Source organism: Fonticula alba (genome assembly GCF_000388065.1).
Source record: "Fonticula alba strain ATCC 38817 unplaced genomic scaffold supercont2.2, whole genome shotgun sequence".
Taxonomy (NCBI): domain Eukaryota; order Rotosphaerida; family Fonticulaceae; genus Fonticula; species Fonticula alba.
Window position 1 is genome coordinate 2,864,961 of NW_009242972.1, and position 15,244 is coordinate 2,880,204.

Genomic DNA, 15,244 nt, shown 5'->3' on the forward strand with positions numbered 1-15,244 from the left:
AGAGAGAGAGAGAGAGAGAGAGAGCACGGGGGAAGTAGACGCACAGATCTGCGCGATCCAGCAGCTCGATCATGGACCCCAGGCTAGGATGCAGCAAGCGCAGGATCTTCGCATGGTGAACTACCCTGCGCAGATCATCCACCGAGTAGCCCTCCGTAAAGATGGCCGGCGGGATGTGCGGGATCGATTTGCTGTCCAGAGACGCCAGCGACTGGTGCTCGAAGTCCAGGCTGCAAATGGTCCCCCGCTTCGAACGCATCGAGGGGTTCAGGTAGTCCGCCAGTTCCACGAAGTCCTGGATGAAGTGCGTCAATGGGTCCACCGGAATTTCCCTGTGCAGGGTCCGAAGGGTGGGCAGCATGGACTTGGGGACCGGGGCCCGGGCTTGTGCCAGCGGGTGGTCTGGATTGGCCAGCAGCCTCAAGGTATCCAGGCATCGCGTGCCGAGAGTATCCAGTGCCGACACCACCTTCGCCGACCAAGACTGAGAGAGGGTCAGCTCCCGCAGGCGTTGTTGTCCGATGGCTGTGGCATCCATCAGCATCTGATCCGTCAGGCGAATGGCCAGCTTCAGGGGATGAGAGGGGCTCTTGGTGTCCGCGGCGAGGGGGGCAGTCCCGGCCGCGGCGGTCATGAGGTTATCCACATGCTGCAGGCAGGCAAAGCGCCGACTACTCGGGCAGAACACCGCCGAGTGGAAGCAAAGGGAGCTTTTCAACGGGCGCCCCAAGGCGGAGGTCAAAAAAAGGAGGGGAGAGGTGGATTGAGAGTAGAGAGAGGGAGAGAGAGGGAGAGAGAGCGGATGAGGGAAGGGTGGTGGGGGGCCCCCGGTCAGACGGCAGCATTGATAGCATACACACACACACACACATAAAAAAGGGGACAGGGAGGAGTAACACGGAAAGGGAAAGAGAGAGAGAGAGAGAGACAAGCGAAGCACGACGGGGGAAAGGGGGCTTTGCGCACAGGCAGAAATGGCAATGGGGGTCCTCGCCGAGAGCGGAGGTCGGGGCGATAAGCGTGGCCGGGAGGCCCTTCTGCGGATCCGGCGCCGGACAGAACGTCGGATCTAGCCCACTCAAAGAGACCAACTCAAGTCCCTGGGCAAGGAGGGCCCGGCGCCGGGTGATCTCCTGGGTTTGGGTTTTCTCGAAATCGCGCACGAGGCTGTGCACACGGTACCATGGATCGCAGATGCAAGGCAGCTGGTGAGGATCATCAGCCGTTTGACCGGCAGCAGGCGCAGAGGGAAGGCCACATGCAGACGCACAATTCATACGACGAAAGGGACCGACCCATGGCCGACGACAGGAGGCCAAAGTACGTGAGCCGGTCCTGCGAGAAAACCGGCGGGATCTTGAAGAAGCTGTACTTTTCCTGGCATTCGCGACCGAAGGGGGCCCAGTCGGGAGGCAGGAAATTCACCGCCTCCGCAACATTGAACCCCTGGTTGAAGCCGGAGTGGTAGGCCCGCGGCAGGGTCACGATGAATTCCCCCGGACGCTGGTGCGCGTAGGACACTTGCACGCCATTTTCCCGCAAGACCGATGGGCTCAGGATGGACACCAGGTCGAAGAGCTGGTTCGGGTTCTTGTTGAAGACCTCCGGCGACTCTTGCTTCATCAGGCGTTCGAACACTGGGTGCGGGGGGTGGGCTTGCGTCAGTCCAGTTGCACGGGAGGGGGGGGGGTCTCGCGCGCGTCGCACGTGTGCACAAATCGCGCATATAGGCAGGTGTGTGTGTGTGTGTGTGTGTGTGTTTGCCGATGTATCCACGGGCGAGGTGCGAGGGGAGGGGGGGGGGGGGGGGGGGCAGCAGGCGCAGGTGGGGAGGAAGATGAAAAAGAGGAGCAATGACCGAGCAAACGCACTCAGCGCATCCGAGGAGGGAATGCCATACCAGGTTTTGGTGGCGCCGAAGTGATTGAAATTGATCGAATAGGCATCATGGTCCTCGGTGTGCCAGCAGAAGGCCGAGAAAAGCATGCCGATGTAGACCCAAGGCTGGGTGACGCCGGAAATGTGCCTGCACATGGTCGTGCCCATGGCGCCCAGGGGACAGTGCAGGCGGGAGAATGGACACCAGGTGAGGAGGACCAGTCAGTCGACTGCCAGGGAGGGCTGGGCACGCTTTTCCGTCTTTTTTTTTTTGCCATAATCAAAAAACACGATTGTGTACCCATTGAGATAACGCAGCAGGGAGCCCTTCTGGGTGGAAAAGCCCGCGATGTCCCATGGGATGGGATCCGGATTGGCGGGGCCCGGCTCCGGCAGTTCAAAGTCAGCGCCATACTCCACTTCCAGGAAGCCATCCGAGTCGCCGACATGCGACCAAAACTCCGTTTCCAACAGCGCCGGGTCAGCCTCGATGGCAGTCTGCTCGATTTTGTGCTGCGTCGGCGCGAAGACCACCAAGGGCAAGAGGAGACGGTAGGGAGAAGGAGAAGAGGAGCAGGAGGGATGGAAAGAAGAAAGATCAGCGAGGGAAACAATGCAGCAGGCTAGTGGAGGCATCAAGTCGACATGGGCACGATTCTCCACCCCCCCCCCCCTGGTTCTCGGCCGCGTGGTCACTCCGCCCTTCCCTGGGAGGATGGACGGGTGTGAAGCGATGCCGGACGAGCGGGGAAGGGTCGCACCATGCGAAGGTAATTCCTCATGAAGTTCTCCGAAAAGCGTTGGAACCTCTCCAGAGTATAGTTCGACCCCTCGAGGAACCCAAAGGGACTGTCTGTACGGCCGTCGCATGGGCAGCCAGAGGATGGGCGCCAGATTGATCGTCGGGGAGGGAGGATGTGGTCAATGCGAAAGGCGAGCCAGGGAGGCGTAGATGGGAGATGAGGACACAGGGGGGGGGGGATGGAAACCGGCACATACCCGGGCGTTTCAGGCACAGGGGACAAGACCAATCATGGGAAACGACGATCGGAGTGCTGCGGTTCGGCCCGGAGAACTGATACTCATCTGGCAGGGAGGACCCAACAGCCAGCAGACAGCCGGCATGGTAGCGCTGCTTGCAATCGAAGCACTCGACCTGCCGGGAATCCGGGAACACCAGGAGATCGGAATTCAAATCGTGGCTGACATCGACGACGACCTTCGGACGCTTGGATGACCGCGAGTTGCTGCCCAGGGGGTCGCTCGACGAGGAAGCCAGCAGCCCATGCAAACAAAGAGCCCGCGGCCGGGTCAGGGGAAACTGGCGCGGATGATGCAGCAGCCCGGCCTTCAGCCGGAATGTGGATTGACACAGGCTGCAGGTCTTGTCGAGAATGGGACTGCCGGTCGAGGAGCCGGACCCGGGAGACCCCGATTTGATGACGCCAGACGTGGCAGCCGGGCTGGCGGCTGCGACTCCGGCCCCCTCAGCGGCTAGCAGATCCTTGGTGGCGGACAGATAATAGAGGAACGGAGAAATCCAGGTCTCATGAATGTTATATGCGTGCTGCATGATCACCAGGAGTTCCTCCGCCCCTTGCATGTTGTCCGGCGTGGTGGGCGGGACCAGGCGCGATGCGACATTATGCCAAGCCGAGTGGCGGATGGGCTGGAGAATGAGCACGCCAGGGGACAGTCCAAGCGGGAGGGGGTTTCCCGCCGCGCCGGCCCCCGGAGAAGGGACACGCATATCACACGCAGTGAGCACATAAGCGCACGCAAAGAGAGAGAGAGAGAGAGAGGGAGACAGAGGATGAGAGAAGAAAGGCGAGCGGAGGCAAAGGGAGGAGGAGCAGACGGAGGGAGCAGAGAAGCCAGGCAGCAGGGCGCCGGCCGGCCGCCAGCGCCATCGAGAGTGTATGCACCTTGCCAAAGGCACCGAACTGCTCGACCAGCGAATGGAGTGTCCACAGGTCGATGGTCACATTGCAGCTGGGGATCCGCACAGACACCGGGCATTGGGGCCGGCTGAATGCACAAAAGTAGACATCCGCGCTGCGGGGATCCTGGGTCCGATCCACAGTCAAGCCCCCCTGCAGGAGGGTGGAATGGTCGGACTGGGAGAAGCTGAATCGCTGGGCATGGCCGCACAGCGGCGCATCCGGCTGGAGATACTGCCGCGAGATGCACAGATGCGTGCCATTGTACCAGTAGTCGCGAATTGCCTGAAAGAAGAGGTTGCGCGCGCGAAAGCGGATGTTCAGCATGCTGAGTGTCTGCTTGCGCGTCAAGAAGGTCTGTAAATGTGTGTGTGTGTGTGTGCGAGAGAGAGAGAGAAGGGGCACGGGAAAGAAAGGGAGAAAGAGTCAGTGTGTGTGTGTGTGTGTGTGTGTGTGTGTGTGTGTGCGTGTGTGTGTGTGTGTGTGCGTGTGTGTGGACATCTGGCGGTTGTCGGGATAGCGACAGACGGTGCGGACAAAGTGTCCCCCGCTGTCGACACAACAGTCGCACCGTCTTGAACAGGCGGCCCAGCAGGCGACTGCTCGGGGTCGGCACCAGCTTCCCATTGTGCATGGTGCTCAGCCGGGACAGCTCTTCGAGCGGCAGCGATGACGGGGCGAACTTGGCCGTCCACTCCGGCGGGGGGACGATCTTCAGGATGCCAGCTCGCAGGACCGTCGGGTCCTGGCGAATGGAGTCAATGTAGGCCAGCGGGTCTTGAAAGTCCTCCATGGCGGGGAAGAATTCCGGGGCCTTAAAGCAGTTGAAGGGCCCGCTGCCGAGATTCGACCGGTCCGACGGGGTGGCATGCGTGACTTCGGCCGTCGACCGGGTGTGGTCGCTGGATGGCTCGCCAAAGTGCGACACACGCGTGCGTCGCCGACGTCTAACCGACGTGTCGGTCACGGATGGCATCTGTCGGCTGGATTTGGAACCCGGTGAAGTGACCATCCACCCGGAGGTTGTGGTGGCCACGGGCGCGGAGAGGGGTGAGGGCCGGACCGGAGAGGAACTGCGGGCGGGGGCGGGGAAAGGGGGAGAGAGAGAGAGAGAGAAAGCGGAGGGAGGAGGGAAGAAAAGGCGGGCCAGCCAAGATGAGAGGGGGGATGGAGGGAGGCTGGCGGGTTCTTCAGTTCTCGGAGCAGGGCCGTGTCGCCATTTGGATTTTACTGGTTGTCCACCTGCCAGTGCCCGGGAGGGGGGGGGGGGGAGAGAGGGGAATGGCACGCAATTTCCATGGCGTCCCTGACCCAAGGCGTAGGCGGGCCCGCACACACACACACACACCCGTACCTGGACATTGACGCGCACATTCACAAGTGCGCGCGTGCGCGCGCGCGCGTGTGTGTGCACATGTGCCCCCAGGTCGAGCGAGGCTCAAGCACAAAGGGGGCAGATCCCCGGCCGGACAACGGACAGCCCGAGGCCGTGGTGCGGCCACAGGCGCCCTCGGCCCTGCCTGGGGGTGATCGTCCAGCACGCAGCAGCCACAGGTGCCGGCGCATGGGTGCGCCGGTGTCTCCCGTGGCGAGGAGGTGCAACCCCCCCGTCGCCATGCCGGGAGGGGGGCGGAGGGGGAGGCGGGCATTCTGAAAGGCCTCCCTGGGGAAGGGGCTCCCGTCGTGCCAGCCAACCTGGCCCGATGCACGCCAGTTCGGTGGCGACGGAGAGGAGACATGAGGTCCTCCTCGCCCTCTGCCAGATGGCGTTCTTTCCCGGTTTTTCCCCCCCCTTGCCCTTCCCCTTGGCGAGTCTCCCCCCCCCCCCGCCCCCGCCCTCCACGGTTAGGGTGCCCCCTCCCTCTGTGGAGAGGCCGCCAGTGCCGGGTGCATCTGAGGCGCGCCCACACGGTCTCTCCGGCTCGGCCACCGACAAGAGGAGACAAGAGGACGCCCACACAAGCCCGGCCGATGCACACACACGCACACACACGAAAGTCCCCCCCCCCCCTCCTCCCCCACACCCTGGCGAACGCCGGCACAGGCGTGTCCCAGGCACATGCCAGCCGCCTCCGCTCAGGGTCCATAGCAGGCGCGAGTCCACGACACCGAGGGCGCGGGGCCGGGGCAATCGTAGTGGCCCGCCGGCTGGGAACTCGGAACTGTCAAAAACAAAAAAAAAAACAGAGCCACCCGCACAAAGCAGCACCAGTGAGTCCCCGGTTCCGCGAGTCCAGCGGCGCCGGCCAAGCCCCAAGGCCCCGCTGGCCGCAACCCCCGCCGCCCCATGTCAGACCCCTCTCACCGAGCGTCCAATCACTGGCACCTGGGCCGCTGGCTGGAAGGCCAGAACGCCCCAGAGCGACCGCCCACGGCAGGGATGGATCACGCGACCGCATCACACGGCGACACCCTCTCCAGAACGATCGATGTTACATCGGCATCTAGTCCTCGGCGGGTTATGGGGAAGTATGCTCCGGTGGACGCGCGCGTGGGCACACGATGTGCCGTAGCTACGCTCGCCACGCCTGTCTCCCGCCCCCCCCCCCCCCCCCCCCCGAGCCAGCGTGTGTCTGGGGAAGACACTTGCGCCAGGCGGGGGGGGGGGGCCAAAGAGAGGCCGAGGACAAGGACATGGACATGGGGCTCGTGTCCCGGCGGGGGATGATATGTGCGCATGGCCATGTCTCTGTGGCTTCCCCACGCACGAAGATGGCTCGGGGAGATCCTCTCCCCGCCCGCCTGCCCGCCCGCCGACTCCCCTCCCGTCTCAGGATCCAGCACTGGCGGCCGCCCTTCGCCAGTGGGAGCAGGCCCGAGCCCCAGCCAGGCAGGACAAAACGCCGGCCATCCCAGGGCCATCCCCATGTGGGGAGTATGGACAGTACCCCTCCTCGACTCCCCCCCCCCCTGCCTCCCCTCTTGATGTTGCTCTCTCCCCTCCTCTGCGCCTTCCTCAACCTCGACCTCTGCCCTTCTCGCTCCTTCCACTCTTCCCGCTCCTTGTGTCGGTTGCCAGCGTCCACCCCTCGCGCTTGCCTGGCCGACGCAGCGCGCCTCGCACCCCCTCCGCTGTGGGCGGCCGGCTGCGTCTGCTGCTCGAGCCGCGCGCGCTCCCCTCCCCCCCCATCGCCATCTCTCCGAGCCATCTGCCCCTCTGCCTGTCCCTGTTCCCGTAGCCACCACAGCCAGGGCCAAGAAGGGCCGGCGCCGATGGCTCTCCGCCACCGTCGCCGTTGCCGTCGCCGCTGCCACTGCCTCAGCCACCGCCGTCGTTGTCACTGCCATGATCCCCCGGGCCCTTGTGCGTGACTACGCCTATCGGGAGGTGCTTGGCCGGCTGGCACTGCGGCATTCACCCTCGCACGTGCGCCACTCGCCGAAAGTCGTGTCCGATACCCGGTCCTTGGGCATGCAGCTGCTGATAAGCCGGCGACTCCGGGGCCGGGAGCCGTCACATGCTGATTCCGGGTCCCTGGCCCCTGCTGGCGCCGCCGCTGGTCGGCGCCGGCCCCTGCTTTGGTCCTACTGGCAAGTGGAGAAGTGCAACATCTCCGCCAGCGAGGTGCTGGCCCGGCTCTGCGCACATCTTGGCTCGCGCCCGGACTGGGACCCCTGCGCCATGACCGCCCACTCGGCTCTCCCATCGCGAGAGGACGTGGCCGCATCCTCCCCGGCCGGGGGCCCCGCCCGGCAGTCGCTCGATCATCTGTCCCTGCTGGAATCCGATGAGCTCGCCCACCCCGGGCGGGTATTGCGCTCGGTGTCCACCGGCTCAGGCTGCCAGGAGCTGTGCCCTACTGTCGGGTCCCGGCAGCCGGCCCCGCCGGCCCTGCAAGTCCGCTGCCCGATGCTGTATGCCGATGTCACCGAAAGCTGGGGCTGCTTCCATGTGTCCATCCTCCATCCCTCCTTCGAGCATGCCCTCGCCTGCCCGGAGTCCTTTGTCTTCGGGGATCTGTACGGCGTGCCTCCTTCCTTCCTTCCCCCCCCCCCCCCCCCCCCCCGCCCTGCCCTGTCTCTCCTTCCCCCTCCCCGGGCCCTCACGCACCGGGAGCGCCTTCATGCGACTTCATGTCTCACCTCCTCCTCCTCCTATCCTCTCTCTCCCTCCCTCCCTCCCACCCGCGTGGCGACAGGAACACCCTGCCGACCTTGCGCGCAGGCCTCGGCCGGGTGTCCAATCCCCGGTCCGGGGCCGAGCTCGAGGCCATCCTCGAGGGCAAACACCACGGCCCCAAGGCCCCGCGCCAAAGCGAACCCTGGATGGAGGAGCAGGTGGAGCCGCTTTTTCATGCTCGACACCAGGAGACCGCGGTGGCCTTCGCGGCCCGGAGGCTGGGCTTCAGTGACCGTGGGCTTACGGCAAACCAAATCCGGCATGTGTCCTACCGGGTGACGGCGCGGGGCATTCGCGCGCCGGGGCTCATGGAGTTCGACAAGAATGCCGGGCTCCGGTCGGACGCCCTGCTACAGACGGTGGCCAAGAACATCCGCGACCTGTCGACTGCCTTTGCCCCTCCGGATGAGGGCCATGTTGCGGCCTTGTGCTCCGAAGCCGGCCCACGGCCCGTGGACCGGTCCTTTCACATGCGCCATCAGGCCCCGGCTCCGGCCGAGTGGACCACCACCTCTTGGCAGCTGGCCCATGGGCCCCTGGTCCCGGGGCCCTTTTCCCCGGACTTCTCCCAGGCCCTCACGACCGAATCGCTGCTCGAGGGCCGGTATGACCCGGTGATGGAGCAGCGCAATCGCGACCGGCTCCACCCCTCCCGGTGGATTCCCCCCGAGCGGGCGGTGCTTGTGCCGAACCTCTTTTCCGCGGCTTTAATCCAGCCACCGGGAGGCCCGGCCCCGGCCGGCGGCCGAGCCGGTCAGGTGGCCCCGCTTCCCACCCCCCCGGCCCCGAGCCCGAATCCGACAGCCACCTCACATCCACACGCCAAGCCACCTCCAAATAAGCATGCGCGCCAGCGGGCGCACTCGCCTGGCAGTGCCTCCGCCGCTTCCTCCACTCCCGGGGGAGCTTCCTCCCCGGGGAAGGGCGGCGCAGTGGGGGATTTTTGGCGCCAGCATCGGGCTGCCTGGCTGCCATCCTCGGCATGTGGAGCCCCGACTCCGGTTGCCCGGCGGCTGAACATGCTCCCCCATGGGGCCCGGCTGTCCTCCGAGGCGGGAAGCTCCATCCAAGCGGCGGCCCTGGTCCGGGGGGATTACTTCCATGCGGTGCGCGATGCCATGCTCGGCGACACGGCCTACCACCAGACCATCAGCCCGCCGATGGCGGACATCTTCCGGGCTGGGATCCTCTCTCGGCGCTTGGCGGCCCTCGGCCCGGCACCCTACTCCTCCTTCTCGCTGGTGGATCACATTCCCCCCTCTCCCGGGGACTCGTCACTTCGGGATCTGCTGGGCGAGTGCATCGCCCGGCATTGGGGCAATTGGCGGCGCGTGGCGTCGGAGTCTGTGCGCGTTGAGGGGGGGCTTTTTCGCGAGCTGCGCCCCTTTGCCCCCGGCGGGCCTGGGGATTTCGACGACGTTGCGGCTGCCATGGCCGAGCCCAGTGCCGGGCCTCATCGTGGCCCCCGCGCTCGTCGGCCGGCCACCCGAATCGGAAGCATGGCCTCCGGCAACTTCCAGCCCATGGTTCCGGAGGCGGTTCTCATGCCTCGGTCTTTGGATGCGAACAAGCGGCAAATCCTGAGCAATCTGCACATGCTGTCGGCCGAGCTGAGCCTCCCGTCGAATGTGCCCACACAGGAGCTCCAGCAGAGGGTCTTCCGCCAGGCGTATGATGCCATTCCCGGGCGCCTTCGGCGACAGCATCTCCAGGCTCTCGGGGCCGCGGTGTGGAATACCGCCGCGCAGCGTCTCGTCCGTCGACTGTTTCTGGATGGCACGCCATTGGCTGCCCCGGGTCCTTGGACCCCTGGCCCGGGGAGGAACTTCACCCCGGCCGTGGACCTGCCGGCGCTGGCGGAGCTTCTACGCCCGGAAGACCGGCCTCCGATCAGTCGGTCCCCGCCTCCGGCCCCGGATGGCGAGGCGCCAGTGGATGCCTGGTGCTGGGGGCTGCTGGAATTCGGGCACGCCGGGCCGCATGCCATTCGCTCGTACCGGGGGTTGGTCTTGACGCCGACAATCGAGCGTGTGGCCAGCCTCCTGCCGCCGCTGGTTCCCTGGGCCGATGGCCCGCCGCCTGCCGACTGCCTGCCCTTGCCGGCCCCCACGGCGCCCTTCTACCTGCCCGGGCCTCCGGGCGTGGGGGAGGAGCTTCGGCCGTCGTCGGCGCTGGCCGCCGCCGCGCGGCTGGAGTTCATCGAGAGATGCAAACATGCGGTGGCCTTCCTGCTGTCGTTGCGTGCTCCAACCCCGGGGTCCGGCATCGGCCAGGCCCTGGCGGCCTTGGCTGCGGACTCGCCAGCCCACCTGCCGGATCAGCTGCCAGACCACCCGGATGACGGTGCCGGTGCCGGTGCCGGTGCCGGTGCCGGCGCCGGCGCCTGGGATGCGGCCATCCATGCGGACTTGGTGGACGAGCTTCGTGTACGTGTCGCATGTGTGCATGCACATCTGCGGGCTTGCCTCCGACCTCCCTCGCGCGTCTGCTCCATTTCCCTGCCCGATGCTGACTTTGCCGATGTCTGGATTCGCCCCCCCCCCCCTCCCGCCGTCTGTAGATCGCCGGGCTCAACCACATCGACCAATTGGATGCCACGATGCAGCAGCACCTGCTGTCAGATCCCACCTTTGATCCGCTGGTGTCGATACCGCGGCCGCTTTTTGTTGAGGCTCGAAATCTACGTGTGGCCGCCGCGCCGGCCATCGTCGATGGGTCGCTGAGCAACGCGGCTGGCAGCCGCCTGGCCACGCCGCTCTTTGCCGAGGACAGCGCCATCAGCCCTTTCGACTTTGATGTGACCTTCAGCTTTGATGTTCCAGCCGAGGCTGATCCCCTTGCCGTGGTGCATCCCCTGCTGGCCGGCCTGCTGGCCGAAAGCTTCCCGCCGTTCATCAACCACCGGCGCACGGCGGGGCGCCAGCGTGCGCGCCCAATCGTGGAAGCCCCCCCGGCCGAGCCCTTGCCATCCGCCGACTCGCCGGATGCCTGCCAGGGGAGCAGCAGCTCCGATGAGCCATCACCCTCGGCCGGTCAGTTCAGCACTCGACGTCGACACTCTCGGGCCGTCCGTTAGTCAGCCTCCCGCTCCTCGCGTCCCGCCCCCCCCCCCCCTATTCTTCATTTTACCCGATTGGGCCCCTTTTAGAGGCAATGCTTTCCGTCAGCCGCACAGGGCGACGCAAGCGACGCCACCTCCCCCTGCCCCCATCCCCGCCCCCTCCCTCTCTCTCTCTCTCTCCTTCTTTCTCCCCCCTCCCCCTTGACCCCTCCCCGCCCTGGGCCCTTGTCTCCTCATCCTGCGGTCGGTCGACCTGAAGCGCTTGTCCTTTTTTTCCCCCTCTGCGCTTCGTAGACTTAGATCGGCCGCACCGACAGGCCCGGGGCCTGTCCTTGTGAAAGCGCTACCCCCGCTGCCTCGGGAATACACTGAATGTATGTTGATGCTGCCCTTTGCTTGCTCTGGCTCCTGGGACCGGGAAGCGATCTCCATGGGGAGAAAAGCGTGTGCATGTGTGTGTGTGTGTCTGCGGTTTATTCAAGAAGGGCGCCAAGGGTCCGCCAGTCGTGCCACAGGGCCCGGGCCTCGGCTGAGCCGGAGTGCGCGTCAATCAGAGCATTGGCAAAGAGGCCGCTCTCGGAGTCCAGTGCAAGGGCAGCAGCAGCTAGAGCCTGGGCTTCGCGCTGCAGGAGGACCTCGACCCCATCCGGTGGTAGGCCGTCGGCTCCCGACGCCGGGGCACCATCCTCGGAAGCTCGGGAAGCCGCGCGGCCGATGGAATTCAAAAGGACTTCGCTCAGCCGGAGCATCAGCCCACCTATGTGCCCCAGCGAGCGTGTTAGTGGAAAGGGGAGAGAGAGAGAGGGAGGGAGAGAGAGAGTGAGAGGACGGATCGATGATGTGCACATGCGTGCCGGCGTGCGTGTGGCAGGAAAGGGCCACATGAATGAGGGGTCGGGTGGGAGCCTGAGGCGGGTCATACGCACCCTGATAGACGCTGGGCAGGTCGGCCGGGTCGACACGATCTCCGACAAAGCGGGCTACCTTGGCCAGGCGGTCTGAGGAGAGCCGGAGCTGCTCCAGCAGCTGGCGCGCCTCGGCCGCCCCCTCGGTGGACTTTTGGAGATAGCCGCCCGCCTGCTGGGAGAGGGCCAGTGGCCAGCCGAAGCGCGAATACCGGGATCGGTGCTCCGGCAGGGCGGTGTCCGGGCCCAGTTGCTCCGGCCGCAGGAGCAGGATGTCTGTCGATTCGGTCGGGCACACCGACGCCGGGCCCAGGCGGCCACAGACGCAGCCCTCCGCGGCCGGACAGTCGTGCTCGGCCGACTCGGCTCGGAGGCCGAGCAGGACCGAATCCTCCCCAGAGGTGTAGCGGGCCTGGAAGAGGCCGTCAGAGTGGGCGCTGGCCGTGATGTCCGATGTGTGGGTGGTGTGGCCCCATGCGTGGCGGCTGGCCAGCGTTTCGGCATACAGCGGCGACCGGGACTCCTCGTAGCCGGTGCTTTGGTAGAAGAGCCGGTCGGCCGGGCTGGTCCCGGCGATCGAGGCACCCACCAGGTCCAGCAATTGCCCGGCAGCCTGGGCATCCTGGTCGGTGGCCGGCAGGTGGGAAATTTGCCGGAAGAGGGCCTGCTGGAAGTGCGACAAGCGCGGGCGCTCCGGGAAGGCTGCCCCATCGAGGCGCGCAAGCAGCAGCGATGCATTCGAGAGGCTTGTGGCCGCGCGGAGCAGGGCTCCTCGCATCTGGTCCATGTCGATGCGGGCCTTGTCGGCAGTGGTGGTGGCCAGCCCGGCAAGCGAGGTTGCCATGTTTCTCTCCTTTACTCGGGGTCCAACCCGAGAGGCACCAGGGGGCGAGGCGTGTGAACGAGGAACACGCCACGTGTTTTTGTGTGTGTTGTGGTTGAGTTCTTGGGGTTGGGGGGGGCAAGGAAAGATCAGGGATCGGAGAAGACGCCATGAGGAGCCTGAGACGCTCAGCATCCTTGGGCGGGGGACGGGAAAAATACATGCACGGGGCAGATCCCTCTCGGCTGCTGGCCAGGGCCGGCGTCGGCGCCGGGCCGAGCCTGATGCTTTCTTCACGCGCACACGCGCAGCCCATACTCCCAGGGGCGGGGGAGGCGATCTGGCTCGGGGAGGTGCCCAGGGCGGGGCGCATGCGCCGGTCCACCACACACCGGACGGGGCAGCGTGGAGCCCGATCCTTGCCGCCCCCTCAGAGACACATTCGAACACGCAGGCGGGGCGGGCTTGTCCGAAGTGCCAACGAAGTGGGCGCAGGGGCGTTCCTTTGGACATCGGACCCCGTTCCCTCGAGAGTTGCCGGGCGCAAGGGAGCGACCGGAGGAGGCGAAGGAGGCGTAAAGCCGAGAGAGAGAGAGAAAGAGAAAAGCCCGCACTCACCCGCCGCCCTCCGGAGACCGGGCGAGTTCAGCGTCTCGCATGGGGAGGAGAAGATGATTGAGAAACAAATTGTATTGCGCGCAAGCCTCCCTCTCTCTCTGACACACAGAGAAAGAGGGCAGGAGAGGACGGAAGGTCTTGCACATGGCAGACACGCACAGGCGACATCCGCCTCGCCCTTCCTCCTTCCCTCACACATTGGGGCCCTGGCCCTTTCCAACATTCGGGAAGGGGCGCGTGGGCATGCACACATAGAAACTGGCTGGCGGAAAGACCAGGGCAAGGAGGGAGGGTGGAGGGGGGGGGGGGGGGGGGGGGATGAAAAACAAGGACATTCAGACGGAGGAGGAGGGGGCCGAGTGTGAGCGCGAGCCCGGGCGGGGAAATTGCCGCAGGGCCACGCACGCAGCCGGCCGAGCGGCGCGCGCCCTCCCGGAGGGTGGGGATTTTCCCCGTGCCATCACAAAAAGCAACGGCGATCCACACAACAGAAGGGATGAGAAGGGGGAGAGCAGAAAAGGACCGCGTCGAACCATACAGTGGAAGGACAAAGAGAGAAGGAGAGAGAGAGAGGGGGGGGGGAGGGGGAGGGAGAGAGGGAGAGGCGGGCGGGAGGCAGGGCGTGGCCGCCTCTGGAAGTGCCTGGCGGCGACGTGGTACACATCTAGCCGCACGCACACCGACACGCGGGCGCCCTGTGCCCTGCACAAGACCACATGAGCATGGCGATGTGCGCCCCGCCCCTGCGCCCCGCCCCTTTGTCGAGTGAACGGGACATGGTGCCCTAGGAGGCGGGGAAGATACTGCCCACGTCACGCGAGTCATCAGGCCCGAGATCCGTGTCGCTAAGGCGGCGGAAGCGATGGCCCAGCCGGGGACTGGCTGCGGGGGACTGCGCGGGCTGCTGCTGCTGCTGCTGCTGCTGCCCGGCGGCCTGCGAAGAGGCGGCCGATGTCGGGGTCATCGGAATGTCTTCGGGGACTTGGCTGTCGCCGGCGGGGGCCGCATCGTCGCTGTCCTCGGCCGGATCGAGGCTCGGCTGCGACTGCATGCTGAGGGAGGTCTGGGCGGTGATGGTGATCGACCCGTAGGACGGGTGGCTGACATAGGAGGGATGCTGGTGGAGGCTGGTCGGCTTGCTGCCGCCGGGCCCGTGGCCCGCCGCGCGACAAGACGCGCACAGGAGCTTGTTGTCCAGAACAGACTCGATGTCGGCGATGTACTGCCCGCAGGAACGGCACGACCGCGACAGCAGGGAGTCGGTGATGGACGCGGAGAAGTCCAAGCCCGTGGCCGGGCCGCCGGCAGTCCCACCGGCGGCCACCAGGTCCCCATCAGCGGTGTTGATCCCGCCGACCGCCTGGGCCAGGGACCCATGGGCCGGCGAGGCGCCGGCGCCGCCATCAGGAGAGGGGGAGAATTCGTCCGAGGGGGACCCCTCGGCCGAGTGGGCGTTCAGCGGCTGCGTGAGATCGGCATTGCCAGCCTCACCGAGACGGCGCTCGCGCCACCAGAAGTACCCGCCCTCAACGAAGATGATGGCCGTCAGGAAGGTGGCAATCAGGAAGGGCATCCAGAGCATCGGCGGCGACACGGTACTGATGAAGTAGGCCGTGATGGCGGAGCCGATGCACTGGAGCAGGACCATCGGCAGGGAGAGGGACCCGATGGACTTGAGCTTCCAGGTGGTGTAGATTTGCGGGCACCACTGGGTGAGCTGGCCGATGGCGGACCCCAGGACAAGGATGCTGCCGATGGTCTGGGCCGCGGGGCCATAGATGTCGAAGGCCCAGGCAAGGACGGCGACCGTGGTGAAAACTGCGATCTGCGTGTGGGGGAGAGGCAGATGGGGGCACATGTGAGTGGCGTGGCGGAGAGAAAAGGGGAGGGGAGGGGGGG

At 65.9% G+C, this 15,244-nt stretch overlaps 4 protein-coding genes across 4 annotated transcripts in view; 1 reads left to right on the forward strand and 3 right to left on the reverse strand.

The window, feature by feature from the left end:
- H696_01609 (hypothetical protein) overlaps window positions 1–4,794 on the reverse strand; it is a gene marked incomplete at both ends in the record, with an annotated part of 7,499 nt that extends 2,705 nt beyond the window's left edge. The window contains 9 exons of the mRNA XM_009495512.1: window positions 45–710; window positions 967–1,167; window positions 1,271–1,637; window positions 1,872–2,026; window positions 2,180–2,391; window positions 2,640–2,731; window positions 2,878–3,547; window positions 3,804–4,175; window positions 4,390–4,794. Of these exons, the coding sequence (XP_009493787.1) occupies window positions 45–710; window positions 967–1,167; window positions 1,271–1,637; window positions 1,872–2,026; window positions 2,180–2,391; window positions 2,640–2,731; window positions 2,878–3,547; window positions 3,804–4,175; window positions 4,390–4,794 (3,140 nt within the window). The remainder of the gene's footprint in view (window positions 1–44; window positions 711–966; window positions 1,168–1,270; window positions 1,638–1,871; window positions 2,027–2,179; window positions 2,392–2,639; window positions 2,732–2,877; window positions 3,548–3,803; window positions 4,176–4,389) is intronic.
- Window positions 4,795–7,104: 2,310 nt separating this feature from the next.
- Window positions 7,105–11,042, forward strand: H696_01610 (hypothetical protein; the record flags this gene model as incomplete). Its single annotated transcript, XM_009495513.1, has 3 exons — window positions 7,105–7,778; window positions 7,958–10,364; window positions 10,499–11,042. The coding sequence occupies 3 exons, from the start codon at window positions 7,105–7,107 to the stop codon at window positions 11,012–11,014; spliced, it is 3,597 nt and encodes a 1,198-aa protein (XP_009493788.1). The 3' UTR covers window positions 11,015–11,042.
- Window positions 11,043–11,472: 430 nt separating this feature from the next.
- On the reverse strand, window positions 11,473–12,748 carry H696_01611 (hypothetical protein; the record flags this gene model as incomplete). Its single annotated transcript, XM_009495514.1, has 2 exons — window positions 11,473–11,756; window positions 11,926–12,748. The coding sequence occupies 2 exons, from the start codon at window positions 12,746–12,748 to the stop codon at window positions 11,473–11,475; spliced, it is 1,107 nt and encodes a 368-aa protein (XP_009493789.1).
- A 1,381-nt stretch (window positions 12,749–14,129) lies between these two features.
- The window catches only part of H696_01612 (hypothetical protein), a gene marked incomplete at its 3' end in the record, with an annotated part of 6,545 nt that continues 5,430 nt past the window's right edge, over window positions 14,130–15,244 (reverse strand). Inside the window, exon 2 of the mRNA XM_009495515.1 lies at window positions 14,130–15,170. Within this exon, the coding sequence (XP_009493790.1) occupies window positions 14,130–15,170 (1,041 nt within the window). The remainder of the gene's footprint in view (window positions 15,171–15,244) is intronic.